Source organism: Peromyscus leucopus, chromosome 1 (genome assembly GCF_004664715.2).
Source record: "Peromyscus leucopus breed LL Stock chromosome 1, UCI_PerLeu_2.1, whole genome shotgun sequence".
Taxonomy (NCBI): Eukaryota; Metazoa; Chordata; class Mammalia; order Rodentia; family Cricetidae; genus Peromyscus; species Peromyscus leucopus.
Window position 1 is genome coordinate 102328640 of NC_051063.1, and position 13128 is coordinate 102341767.

At 49.0% G+C, this 13128-nt stretch overlaps 1 protein-coding gene across 9 annotated transcripts in view; it reads right to left on the bottom strand.

The window, feature by feature from the left end:
• Pgap2 (post-GPI attachment to proteins 2) overlaps nucleotides 1-13128 on the bottom strand; it is a 33736-nt gene that overhangs the window by 1248 nt on the left and 19360 nt on the right. For 2 of the 9 annotated variants that reach the window (XM_028889067.2, XM_028889069.2), the window contains exons 4-8: nucleotides 12868-13003; nucleotides 10777-10951; nucleotides 1071-1323; nucleotides 861-967; nucleotides 150-258 (exon numbers count right to left, since the gene is read on the bottom strand). In XM_028889067.2, the coding sequence (XP_028744900.1) occupies nucleotides 150-258; nucleotides 861-967; nucleotides 1071-1323; nucleotides 10777-10941 (634 nt within the window). In that variant the 5' untranslated portion in view covers nucleotides 10942-10951; nucleotides 12868-13003. Of the gene's footprint in view, nucleotides 1-149; nucleotides 259-860; nucleotides 968-1070; nucleotides 1324-5780; nucleotides 6220-6961; nucleotides 7550-10775; nucleotides 10952-12867; nucleotides 13004-13128 lie in introns of those variants that run through there. The other 7 variants (XM_037196796.1, XM_037196809.1, XM_028889071.2 and 4 more) reach the window with 6 other exon arrangements.

The window sequence follows — 13128 nt, forward strand, 5'->3', positions numbered from 1 at the left end:
CCTCTTAGTGTCTTCTTAAATCATCACATTACCAGCCCACCACAGAGACACAATGATAGCCAGTACCCAAGACCACTGCCTACTATAAAAAAGCACCACAGGTGCTCTGAAGTCACTTATGACCGTTTACAGATCCTAGCTGGTCTCACCTCCAGCCTCACAGTACATGTTGTGCCGGAAGTAGACAGCCAGCGCCGAGAAGAAGGAGACGAAGTTGATGATGAAGAGCCGCTGTTTCCAGCTGTAGGACTTGCGATCCTAGAGGATGGACTATCTGATCACTCTGCAGCTTGTTGGGTATATGTGGGTGGGCTTCCCTCTTAGACTTAGTTCCTAAGGGCTGGGACTCCCCCCCCTTGGCTCCCAAAGTGGTCATGGAAGGAAATACAGACGGGCAGCAAAAATGATGAGCATGTCCACATCCCTGCATTTAGGGGGATAATGAAGCCAAGGAATAGAGCTCTCTCTTGCCCTTCCCACTTCAGTGGGATGGAGTAGGAAAGATGCATGGAGTTCGCCCACCAACCCAACACTTTCAGGTATTGCTGGGCAAAGAAAGGCCACGTATGTGGGTGGGGGTTCTCGCAAACCAGCCCACTGACGGTGTTTCTAACCCACTGGGCCTGGCTGCTGGCCTTGATTTTGGCCCCATCTCCAGCCTCTATGCATTCTCCAGTACTAGCCAAATGGTTGACAAGTCAACCATTCACTTTTCTCCAAGCCTCAGCCCAAAGCCCCCATGCCCTTCTGCTGGGATCCTAATAGAAAGTCCTTGGTCAGCCATCATTACCCACATCCTGAGGACAGATGTCCTTGATTCTCTTCTGGGCTTCCTAGTGCCCAGTAGGGGTAGACCGTACCTCCTGACTTACTGTGTGCTTCTTGGTCAGCCGCCAGAGAATGCAGGTGAGGAGCATGTAACTGAGGGATGCCGCGATAAACACAATGAAAGCATTTTCGTGGATGGCTGGAGGGAGAAAGGAGGATGGACACCACCCTCACGCTTAGGCAGGAAAGGGGGCTGTGCCCTCTCCCCGTGCCCTTCACCCCTCCCTTGTCTGGGCACCCACTGAAGTCCTCGGAGGAGGAGACGTAGGTGAGCACGAGCAGCGCGAGGTTCTCCACCACGTTGAGACTGAAGTTGAGGCGGCAAAGGAGGCGGTAACCCGGACACGGGGATGCGCAGCTGAGGTAGTGGTTCCAATAGGCGAAGGCCGCCAGGAAGCGGGGTGCTGAGTGCAGGCCAATGCAGAAACGCCACACATAGCGCTGGGGAACCTCCCCACCAATGGCAGAGCTCACTGATGGCAGGTAATTGGGCACCTAGAGAGTTAATCCGGGAGTCAAGGCATCCCGTTTGCCAGTCCCGCCCACCAGGAAGGCCTTCTTCCCATCTATTAAAGCCACCCCTTTTTCTTCCAAGTTCTCCTTCTGGCGCCCCCTCGGCCTTCCACTTGTTAGGTCCCAGAACTGGTATGTTTATTCCCTAATCTGTCTGGGATTTGGACAAGAGTAAGGTTATCTCCATCTTTCTTGAAACTGAAACCTGCACATTTGAGCAGGTGTGCATATGACTCAGGGTCTCCCTGTGCTGATAGCTCAGGGTTGTGCCTGAATAAGGCTCTGTGGGCATCCCAGGGTCCCAGACATTGAGTCCTGAAGACCAGGATGAGTCACAGACCTTTGGACTTTATTTGGAACAATGCTACCCTGCTGAGCTGTTCCTCTCACTGCTCCCAGCTCCATGCATTCCTCTAGGCAGGTGTACAATGTGTAGAGGATGCTGTGAGGTCCTGAGGGGAGCCAGGAATTCCAGGTAATCTCTGTCCTAATTGTGTGATCATGTTTAAGAAAGTGGGATTTTCTGCCAGGCAGAAGAGGTGGCCCACACCTTTATTCCCCACATACAGGAAGCAGGGGCAGGTGGAGCTCTGAGTTTGAGGCCAGCCTGGTCTTCAGAAGAAGTTCCAGAACAGCCAGGGCTATACAGAGAAACTCTGTCTCCAAAACAAAACAAAAAACAAAAACAAAAAAGGAAGGAAGGAAGGAAGGAAGGAAAAGAAAGTGGGGTCTTCTAACCTGATATATTCTAAGAAAATGGCCCTGGGGCTGGAGAGATGGCTAAGAGGTTAAGAGCACTGGCTGTTCTTCCAAAGGTCCTGAGTTCAATTCCCAGCACCCACATGGTGGCTCACAACCATACGTAATGAGATCTGATGCCCTCTTCTGGCCTGCAGGCATACATGCAGACAGAACACTGTATACATAATAAATAAATCTTTAAAAAAAATAATAATTCAAAGTCTCTAAGAAAAGAAAATGGCCCTGCTAGGCATTTTAATCTCTTCAGAGACAAAGGCAGGTGGATCTCTATGAGTTCCAGGCCAGCCAGGGCTACAAAACAACCTGTCTCCAAAGAAAAAAGAAAAGAAAATGATCCTGTTCATCTTCCTCAGTGCCTGGAACGCCTCATTCTTTGTGGCACTGCAGTCTCACTCCCTAAGCTTGATGAAAGAGAGGAAGGTAACAGTCACAGAGCAGAAGCAAACTTTAACACACATGGACTCATTGGGGAATTGTGTGACCTGCAGGTCTAGAAGGCGAGAGCTGCTTTTGTAAAAGATTCCAATACTAGAAGCTGTCAATCCATTGTCCACACTTTCTACAGACTTTTAGACTCAACAACAGCCAGGGCACTGTGGAGCCTAGCAACCCAGCGACTCTGCTCTAACTATGAAGGGTCCAGTCTTTAGATCTTCAGAAACAGAATTCTGAAAGTTCCATTCCTTCCTTCCAAAGAAGACACTGAATGAGCCTCTGGACTGCTGGTACAGTGGGCAATACTGGAGGGACCTCCCATGGCATGGGGTAGGCCAGCCAGGACCTCACAGCCACCACAGCACTGCCAGAGGAAGCTAAGAGAGAGTTTTCAGAGAAGGCGCTCTAAGAGCTGGGTCTATATCCCAGCACTGTCTTTATCATCTAGGTGACCTTGGGCAAGGCCCTTCACCTCTCAGCTCCAATGTCTTCACTGGTAATAGTTATAATGTTACCTATCTTATAGGTGATTAATTTTGTTTAACTAATTAGGACAGTCTCACTACGAAGCCCCAGCTGGCCTGGTACTTGCTATCTAGACAAGTTGGCCTTGAATCACAGAGATCACAGAGATTCACCTGAGTGTGCTGGGATTAAAAGCATTTGCCAGAATACCTGGCTTTGTAGGGTCCCAGAGCTTCTCCGGTGATAGAGCTTCTACAGTGTTGGGCCCACAGTGGGTATAAAAGTGATGGCTTTCATACATCAGGCTTTCATGAGAAGCCTGAGAAGAAGGCTATGAGTCACAGGGCTACTGAGTATAAGAAAACCACTTACAGGGGAAGGCAGCACACTAGGCAGTGAGTGAGAGCGCTTGCCTTTACAGCCTCTCTGATGCCCTGAGTTGGGTGACTGAGTGCAACCTTCCTGGAATATTTATTCTGAAGACTACTTCCCAATCTCAACTACGTTGTGGGGAACAACCCGTATCTGAAGCCGACTGGGAGAACTGAAAGCATTCAAGGGAGCAGCACCTAACTGAGAGGAAGAGGTTAGTGACTGTCGGGCTGTCTTCACAAACTGCTTTCAGATTAAAGATGAGGCAGGATTTAAGAGTAGGGACTGTGTCATCCATCACATACAAACATACACACACAATCAGGTAAATATTTCCACCTCCTTCTCCAGCACATCGTTTCCCTAATTCACTAACTGTGCCAACAACAACCTCAGAGTCTATCAGACACCAGATGCACACAGTTCATTCCAAACGTCCCCATGAGACCAGAGCTAAAAGCACTAATGGGCAAAGAACCCCTTTCTAATAGAGAAGTAGATCAGAAACTCATAGAGGGAAAGTTCCAAGAAATCCCCTAACCAGGGACTGGAAAGATAGCTCAGTAAAACGTTTGCTGTGCAAGCATTAGAACCTGAGTTAGAGACCTAGAGCCCATGTAGAAGAAGCCAGGCACAATGGCATGCTCTTGTAATTCCAGTGCTGGGAAGGCAAAGGCAGGGAGCCTAGTCAAATGAGACTGTCTTAAAAACAAAGTGGATGTGACAACACAAGATTGTCCTCTGGCATGCACACGCGCACGCACGCACACACGTACACATGTACACACACACTCCTTATCAGATTATACCATTAAAGAATAATTCTTTTGGCCTCAGGCAAAAGTCGTCGTCGTCGTCGTCGTGGTGCCCCCCCCAGCACCCCCACCCCCCCACATATAGCCTTATCTACCTTCTTGTCCTCCAACCCCCTTACCAACTTGACAAAAACTCCAGCTCCTGATGATCCTATTTACCCTTCTCTGGGCTCCACTCTCTCATCTGGTGCTGGTCTGTATCTTCTTGATGTTGGTCGCTGGTACTACAAGCCAGTGCACTAGCCTTCCCACTGGTCTCCCTATTCTTTTTTTTTTTTTTTTTTCTTCTAGATAGGGTTTCTCTGTGTGTGCCTAACTGTCCTAGGCCTCACTCTCTAGACCAGGCTGGCCTCTTGCCTCTGCCTCCGGGGTGCTAGGATTAAAGGTGTGTGCCACCACTGCCTGGCTTGGTTTCCTATTCTTGATCCCTAGTCTTTCTCCATTCAGAAGCTGGAAGGAAATTCTAAAGCACAAACCTGATCATGTCTCTTTCTGCTTAAAATTTTTCTAAAGCTCCCATTACCCTCAGGATAAGATTCACAGTTGTTAGCCTGGTATTCACAATGATCCTTTCTCACCTCCACACATTCCGGCAACAAAGTTCCCTCCTTCAGGAAGGAAATCGTCTCCAGGATCCAAGCTGGATTAAATGTCTCCTCTGAGCCCTGTAGTCCCTGTATCCCCTTTTACCACAGTAAGAATCCCAATTCAGTGGCAAGAGATGGCTCGGTGATTAAGAGAGCTTGCTGCCCTTCCAAAAGACCCCAGGTTGGTTCCCAGCATCCACCTTAGGCAGCTCACAGCCACCTGTAACTCCAGCTCCAGAGGATCTGATGCCCTCTCGGCCTCCATGAGTACTTGAACTTATGTGCACATACCCACACATATAAAAATAAATAAAAATAAAATATTAAAAAAAAAAGAATGCCAACTCACTATATTGGAACTATGTCTAAGGATTGTCTCTTGTGTGAATTAGATGCTAAGAGCAAGTGTATATTCATCTCCATGCCTCTGACACACAACTTGTATTCCTGGTCCTTCAGAAAAGACCTGGCAGATTGATCTAGGAGGCAGGAAGTCCATCCTGGTTTCTAGCTACCCTGAGTAGACCCAGGTTGTGGGGCCTAGGGCTGCCAGTAGAGATACCAAGCTAGAAGATCCCAGAGTTAAGGGATCGTTCCCTTAATCTGAGCTAAAACTACCTGTTACTTATCCTAGCTCCTGGTCTCATACACATCCTTAGTCCCTAGCTTCCTCTCGTCTAGTTTTTCTCCAATATCTTCCTCATTTTCCTGCCCCATTCTGCCCAGCCCCTCCTTTCCTCCCCCTCCCCCGCATGCCCTCAACATCCTCTGCCCCACTTCTTTTGTATTTTCTGTAATCCTCTTCCAACTCTTAGAGGTGGTGGTGATTCTACTCTTGGAGTTCCTGCCTCTCATTTCTCCGTAAACTCTGACCTGTCCCACCCCCGACCCTTTGGTTACTTTCCTCTCTCTGATCTTCCTTTTCCTCCTACTCCCTGATTCTTCCCTTACCACTACCTCATAACCTGCCCCTGCCCAGGGTGCTGGGAAGCCTGAAACTCACCCCACAGTCAGTGGCCACCGTGTACTCAAAGTGGAACACCAGAGACCAGATGATGCAGAAGAAGAAGCCGAACAGGGGAAAAGTGATGACCCACCAGACAAAGGCTGTGAAGCGGAGCCGGAACACGGTCCCATCGGGGTCCAAGGGCGCGGAGAACATCCTGTAGGGAGTGGTCCAAGCAAAGCAAGGGACACAACTTGGGGCCCGGGAAAGTGGAGCCTTTTCCAGAGCTGGTACAAGGAAAAGCCAGAACATACGTAGAAAGGGGGACAGAAAACAAGAGATGCGACGGGAGTGGCAGAGACAGGCAGGGGCAGTTCTTGGGAACCACGGCACACTGATGCTCTAGTTCCACCTTTTAAAGAGCCTGGACAACAAGCGGACTGCAGGGCCTGAACACTGGAACTGTGATGGTTTCACTTCACAACCCTCACGGCAACTGAGAAGGACCAGAAGTGGAAAAGTCATTATTCCCATCACACAGAGGAGGAGACAAAGGCCCGGAACTCTGCCAGGATCCAGTGCCTGAACTAAAGCCTTTGGTTATCTAGCAGTTTAAGGCTCTAGATTAAGGACCCTTGGCTCAGCCTAGCTAAGCCCTCCCACTGACCCTGTCTGATCACATTCCTCCTTCTCACCCATGTTCAACCAGGAACAATGAGAGTGTCCTCGGCCCATTCAGCAGAACCACAGGTTACCATTCCACCCCCAGGCTCTGAATGAGCTAAGCCACAGGAAGCAGCACCCTGATCCCATGGAGGACCAAATGTCCATTTCTTTCCCCTCCGAGAGGACCACCAATCCAAAATCTGGAGAAATATGAGGGTCTTCGGAACCTTCTCCCTTCAGCTTCAGCTAGTGCACTGAATCAAAGCCAGGAAGCCTGCATCCAGGGTAAGCACAAGTCCCGGAAGCTGGCCTTTTCCCATTCCTTTCTCCTTCCTGGCAGAGAAGTTCCACCCCACAGCCCCTCTGGCCCTAACCACCATGGTTCCTCCAGCTGGGCTCCATTTGGGGCAAGCTAAGGCAAACAGAGATGGATTTGGATTAAAAGGCCTAGGACCAACTCTTTCCCTGGACCCCACACTTCCTCCCATTAAGGAGGAAGCGGACCCTAGTCTACCAGACTAGCTCTTCATCAGGAATAGGATGGAATGGGAGGCTGGTCAGGAAACACTTACACGGGGTGCTGAAGAATCCTGGGCTAGGATTGAGGGCTCCAGCCAGACTGAAACTGCTTCAAACCAGAGGGTCCCACCCCCAGGTCCTCAGGGCCTGCCTTCCGCCCACAAAACCAAGTTCTCCACGCCTGCCCAGGCACACAGCCTTCTCCGAATCAACAAGGCCACCTCATAAATCCCAGAACACTGTGCAACTGTAAGACGTGATAGTGACTAAGGTCAGCCCACGAGCTTCTCTGCCAGGCATGAAGGCGCAGATCTTTCTAAATACTCTGTCCCGGGGAGACAAGTGCCTTTCTAGAAAGGGAGAAAGAGAAAGAAGAATGGGATCCAGCTCTTTCTGATGGAAACATGACTGGGAATCTCTTTTTTGCTCCACTAAGAGAGCTGACTACTCCTGCACAAAGAGAATCAAGAGGCCAGAGGGGTGGCCGAGGGGTACAAGCACTTGTCATGCCGCCTGATGACCCGAGATAGATCCCCAGAACTCATAGAAAGGTAGAAGAGGAGAACTGACTCTCAGAGTTATCCTGACTGCCACACCTGTGCCACGGGACATGTGTGCACAATTACATGTGCTTGAGCACGAGCGCGCGCGCGCACACACACACACACACACACACACACACACACACAGAGTAAATAAAATAGAATCAGATCCGAAAGAGTTCCAGCCTGTACCTGTACAGAAATAGCTAATGATAGCTTGGGCTTTGTCAACAGAAGTCTGATAGAAACAGGAATAAACAGTATTACGTGTGCCTGTATTTCCCAGGTCAGCTGAAGTCCTATTATCCAGATTTGGGCCCAATAAAGACAACACAGTTACCAACTGGATTGAGTCCAAGGACATATTTAGGGTTGTAAGGAATCTATAGACCCTATTCTGGGAGGAAGGTTCCCTGCAAAAATTAGAACTCTTTTACTGGAACAGACTCAGGGGTCTCCATTTCTGTCTTCCCATCTCTGCAGGACTGATGGAGTGCCAGGAGGAGAGCATAGCGCTATGGTTATCACAGCAGAGCCAAGGCCAGGACAGACATTTGGGGGAAAAATCTATTAACCAAGCATGGTAGTGCACGCCTTTAATCCCAGCACTTGGGAGGCTGAGGCTGGTGGATCTCTATAAATTCAAGACCATCCTGTTCTATAGCAAGTTCTAGGCCAGCAAGAACTGTATAGTGAGACCCTGTCTCAAAAGAAATCACCCCCTCCAAATCTATGCTTATTATAAAAAAAAAAAAAAGAGTGTCCTCATTGTCAGTTACTAAACCTCTGTAGAATAGGTTACCTAAAGAAGGGAGCTCCGCCAGGCAGTGGTGGTGCACGCCTTTAATCCTAGCACTAGGAAGGCAGAGGCAGATGGATCTCTGTGAGTTCGAGGCCAGCCTGTTCTACAGAGTGAGTTCCAGGACAGGCTCCAAAGCTACACACACACATAAAAAAGGGAGCTCCTTGTTACTTGGGATGTGTAAGCAGAGGCGACATCATTGGTGATGGTGTGCTCCTCTAGGTTACTTATTTTATTCCTAGGGTTGGCCCTTCCTGAGATATTCTGGATAAGAAATTCAAAGCATAAATGAAAAGCTTCAATATCCAACAGAAGAGTTCCAGGGAGTGGGGGTGGAATATTCCCAGGGTCACTAAGCAAGCAACTACCCATGCTTTAGTTCCCTAGCTGGTATGCCAAGAGTGGGTAGTGGGTATCAGGTAGGCTGAGGTCACTGGTCCCGTTAGCCCTCAGGGCCAGTCGGAAGGGCAGAGCAAACAGCCTACTCAGTTTGACTTATAAGCTGTAAAACCTTTTTAATTTTGTTTGGACTATCTGCCTTACCCAACCACTAGACTGGGAAGTCCTATCCTTTTACCCAACAAATACTTTCTGACTCAGTGCGGTGCTTGTTCTCATGGCGATCCCAGTATGGTGAAGAAGACAGATACAGATATGGTAGCACAGAAATGTAGGTAATTAACACCAAGAATAGCGGGCACTTAGAAGAAGGAATTAAGTTTGCCTCAAAGAGGCTAGGCAAGGTGTTCTAGAGGAGGAAACACCTTGGAAAGGATTTTCAGGATAGACAGGAGTTAGGTAATGGGAACACATCTTAGGTAAACACTAAGGCAGGAAATGATCTTAGATCACCTAGCTCAGTGGTTCTCAACCTTCCCAATGCTGTGACCCTTCAATACAGTTCCTCAGGTTGCGGTGACCCCCAACCATAAAATTATTTCTTTGCTACTTCATAACTGTAATTTTGCTACTGTTACGGATCATAACATAAATATCTGACTTACAGGATATCTGATATGTAACCCCTGTGGGAGTCACGACCCACAGGTGGAGAACCACTAACCTGGCTACTTTCTTTTCTCCTACTCCCATTCCCTCTATTTACTTTTTACTTATTTACTGGGGGGGGGGGAGTGAGATAGTCTCACTCTTGAGCCCAGGTTGTCCTTGATTTCAAGTGAATCCATTTCCTGCTTCAGCATCTCTACTGCTGGGATTAGACATGAGCCACCATCTCTTGCTTCCCTGTCCCCTCTGATATCTCTCATCAGACCGTGTGCCCTCATTCAAGGCTCATCTCCTCAAATCAGGAAAAAAAAAATTCAAGTCATATTGAACAAAAGAAGTGAGCCCTCACCTCAAACTCCCAGACCGGATCCTCTGCTAGACCTAGACCACATATGGAGCAGGTGGCTTTCATAGAAGAGTGAGGATCAAACAGAGGAGGCTGGTGGGGCCTTCAGAGCCCTCTCTAACATTAGTTAAGCTCCATGCCCAGGCTCATCTCCTGACCCACCCCCTAACCTTATGATCTCTTTCTTCCTTCTCCTTCTCTTCCTCCTCCTGTTTTCCACCCTTGGCACTCCCCAACCCACCTTCCCATGCTGTCTCTACCCGGACGGAGCTCTATACCAGCCTTGGAAAGGAGAAGGGCAGGCATCATCAACCTCTCTATGGACATAGAAACCAAAACTCACTCCCTGGGTCTCAGGTAGCACTGTAGGTCAGAGAATAAGTATAACAGGTGTCAACACAGTCTTCACCTATTTATTCTGATATTTTAAGGAGAAAGAAACTCTCAAATCTCTCTTTATAGCTTAAGCACCCTCAGAGGGCATGGGACCTACCCTAGAACACATATTCATGCACATAACTAGGTCTCCACACAGACAGACTGACATTCTCTCACACACACAATCCTACTTAAAGCCATTAAATATAGGTATGTCTCTCACAATCACAAACAGACACATACATGCACAAAATTGCATTCCCATGAACACAGGCATAAGCCCATAGTAACACACTGTGAGACCTACAATGTCCTCTATTCCAGTCCTAATGTCCCCTCACCCTCCAGGAAACCTTAGAGCTCCTGAATCTGCTCCTCTATGAAGCAGTGATTGGATTCTGGGTTTTTATTTCTTGTTTGTTTTTAAGGCAGTGACGCTCTATATAACCCTGGCTGGCCTGGAACTCACTATGGAGATCAGGCTGGCCTCAGAGATCCACCTGCCTCTGCCTCCCAAGTGTTGGGATTAAAGGTATGGACTTCTAGACCTGGCTCAGGTTCTGGGTCTGGAGACTGCCCAACTTTAGTGACCCCAGTTCCTAGAACCTTCCTGGAAAGTAGAAGGGACCTAATTCATGAGACCTCAATTTACAAGCAACCCACCACCACCCAGTAACCCAGTATAGTTGATGGAGTCTACAGAACTGGCTAATTCCATTAGTATCATATCAGGATCTCAGAAAAGATCCAGACGGGTCTGAACATGAGCCACCAGTGCCCGCCAAGCCCTACCCCACAGTGTGTAGACGTTGTCTCTTTGAAGTGGAAGAGCAGGGACCAAAGGATGCAGAAGAAGAAGGCGACCAGTGGACAGCAAACCGTGACTAGGGCCACCATGGTGAAGCGGAGCCGGACTAGGGTCCCATCCCGGTCCAGCGTCAGTGGGACCTGGTACATCTTGTCAGACCTGAGGATGGAGGGCATGTTGTCAGGGTCCCAGGCAGCAGGACTGGGGGCCCAGAGGTAACACCAGCGCACATGCTCAACCCAAAACTTAGCTATGCTATGGGGTAGGAGTGTGAAGAGACTCCTAAACCCTTACAGTTCCGGTCCTGGATAAGGAAGACTGACTCAGAATCCCACAGCAACACTCCACTTCAGTTTCTGAGGGAGAGGGGGAACTTCATCGATACTAAGATAAAGCTTGAAACAGAGTTCACAGCCTTCTCCTCAACCTTCTGCCTGGCTAGACAGGCCTTAGACTACAGTAGTTGATTTAGCTAGTCTTTCATTAGTTCAAGAACCAAACTTAAAACCAACTGGTAAATAGACTGACCCCTGTCTCCCCACCCCCACTCGCACCCCCAAGCCTCTGCCCCAGCCTCTTGGTTCATGGCCTCTCAGTTCTCACTGCTTCTCCTGGCGCGGGCCCTGCTGCACTTTCAGGCCCTTCCCAGACTCTGGGGTGCTCTATGCAGCCACAGCAATCCCCAGTGCAGCAGGGACTCCCTGGAAGCTGACAGAACCTCCGTCCCATGATTATCCCTGCCTGCTGCCTCATGTGCTCTAAGGGTGAAAGGTTTTGCAGAATCAGGCCGGGTGATAGCCTGGTCTTGCTGTGTATAGGTCAGAACTGCTTGGTCAGCTTCTGGTGGCTTCCCAGTACCCAGTGCCTCCTGAGATGAGGTGAAGGTTCTTGAAAACTGATTTTTCCCTCAGACAAGAGTTTCTGCCAGGCAGTAGTGGCATGTGCCTTTTGTCCCATCCTTCTCTGCCTTTGGGAGACAGAGGCAGGCGGATCTCTGTGAGTTCAAGACCAGCCTGGTCTACAGAGCAAGTTCTAGGACAGCCAGAGCTCTGTGACAAGGAGAAGCCCTGTCTCAAGAAACAAAGAAACAAAAAAAGAGTTTCTAAGGTGAGGCAATGTAAGAGCAAAGTACACACTAACAATCTAGCCCAACCCCTCTCGGTGTAGAGAAGAGAAGCTGAAGCAGGATTTTACTCAGGGTCAGCAGGAAGGAAATGGAGGGTCCATAAAGAGCCATATATTTCAACTCTGACTTTTTAATCCCTTTCTCTCTGCACCCAAACTCTAGATGAGAAGGTCAGGTTAGGACTGGAGTGAGCAAAGAACAAAAGAAAACAAATCTGCCTGGCATGGTGGTGCACATCTTTAATCCCAGCACTTGAGGAGCAGAGGCAGATGGATCTCTGGAAGCCAGCCTGGTCTACAGAGCAAGTTCCAGAAGAGCCAGGGCTACACAGAGAAACCCTGTCTCAAAAAACAAAACAAAACAAATACTTCTTCATACTACATAAAAGAGCCAGTCTCCCTGTTCCCATTGTAAAGATGGAGAAACCAGGAGGCAGAGAATCTCTTCCTCAAGGCTGAGCCTGGGGAACAGTCATTCCCAGAGTTTAGGTTTCTTGGTGCCAAGCCTATAGCTGGCTCCAGATACATAAAAAACCGGCCCTTCTGGTCTCAAGCCATGACTCTTTCTGGCCCCACCCTTAAGCAGAACTCTGCTCTCAGGCTGGCCTCCTAGCATTCCAGAAACAGGTGGGCACACCTCCGCATTTTCATCTACCTTCCCAACTACCTCTCCACCAGGCTAGACCAGGCTGCCCAACCCAAATTCTCAAGTCCTTCCTTCCCTTTGGGCCAATAAATATTTGGTCAAGCATCTCCCCGAGAAGTTGGAAGTGGCACTGATGACCCTCCCACACCAACCCATTCCCTGAATGGGGCCCTTGATGGGAGCGCTTTCCCCACCCAGACCACACCTAGTCTGTATTTGATTTAACCAGTCCTCCTCCTAATCCCCCGGGAACCTCTGGGCTCCTCTAACAGAAGACCAGCTCTTCAGATTAAAGAGACCTTACCCAAGAAAGGGACCAGGAGTTGGTTCGAGGACAGTTTCAGAAACAAACAGGAGAGCTGGTTCCACTTCTGGCCTTTGTGTCTGGCCTCTCCCTTTTAGGTGTGTAACCTTGGACAAGTCACCTAACCATCCTGGGCCTGTTTCAAATTGTACAACAGGAGAAAAACACAAGGTCTAGATTACTTCTAAGGCCTCTCCAACCTGCTTCCTATCTCAGTTTTAGGGGCACACTGCCTGAAGTTCTGCTCTTAGCGTTCATTCT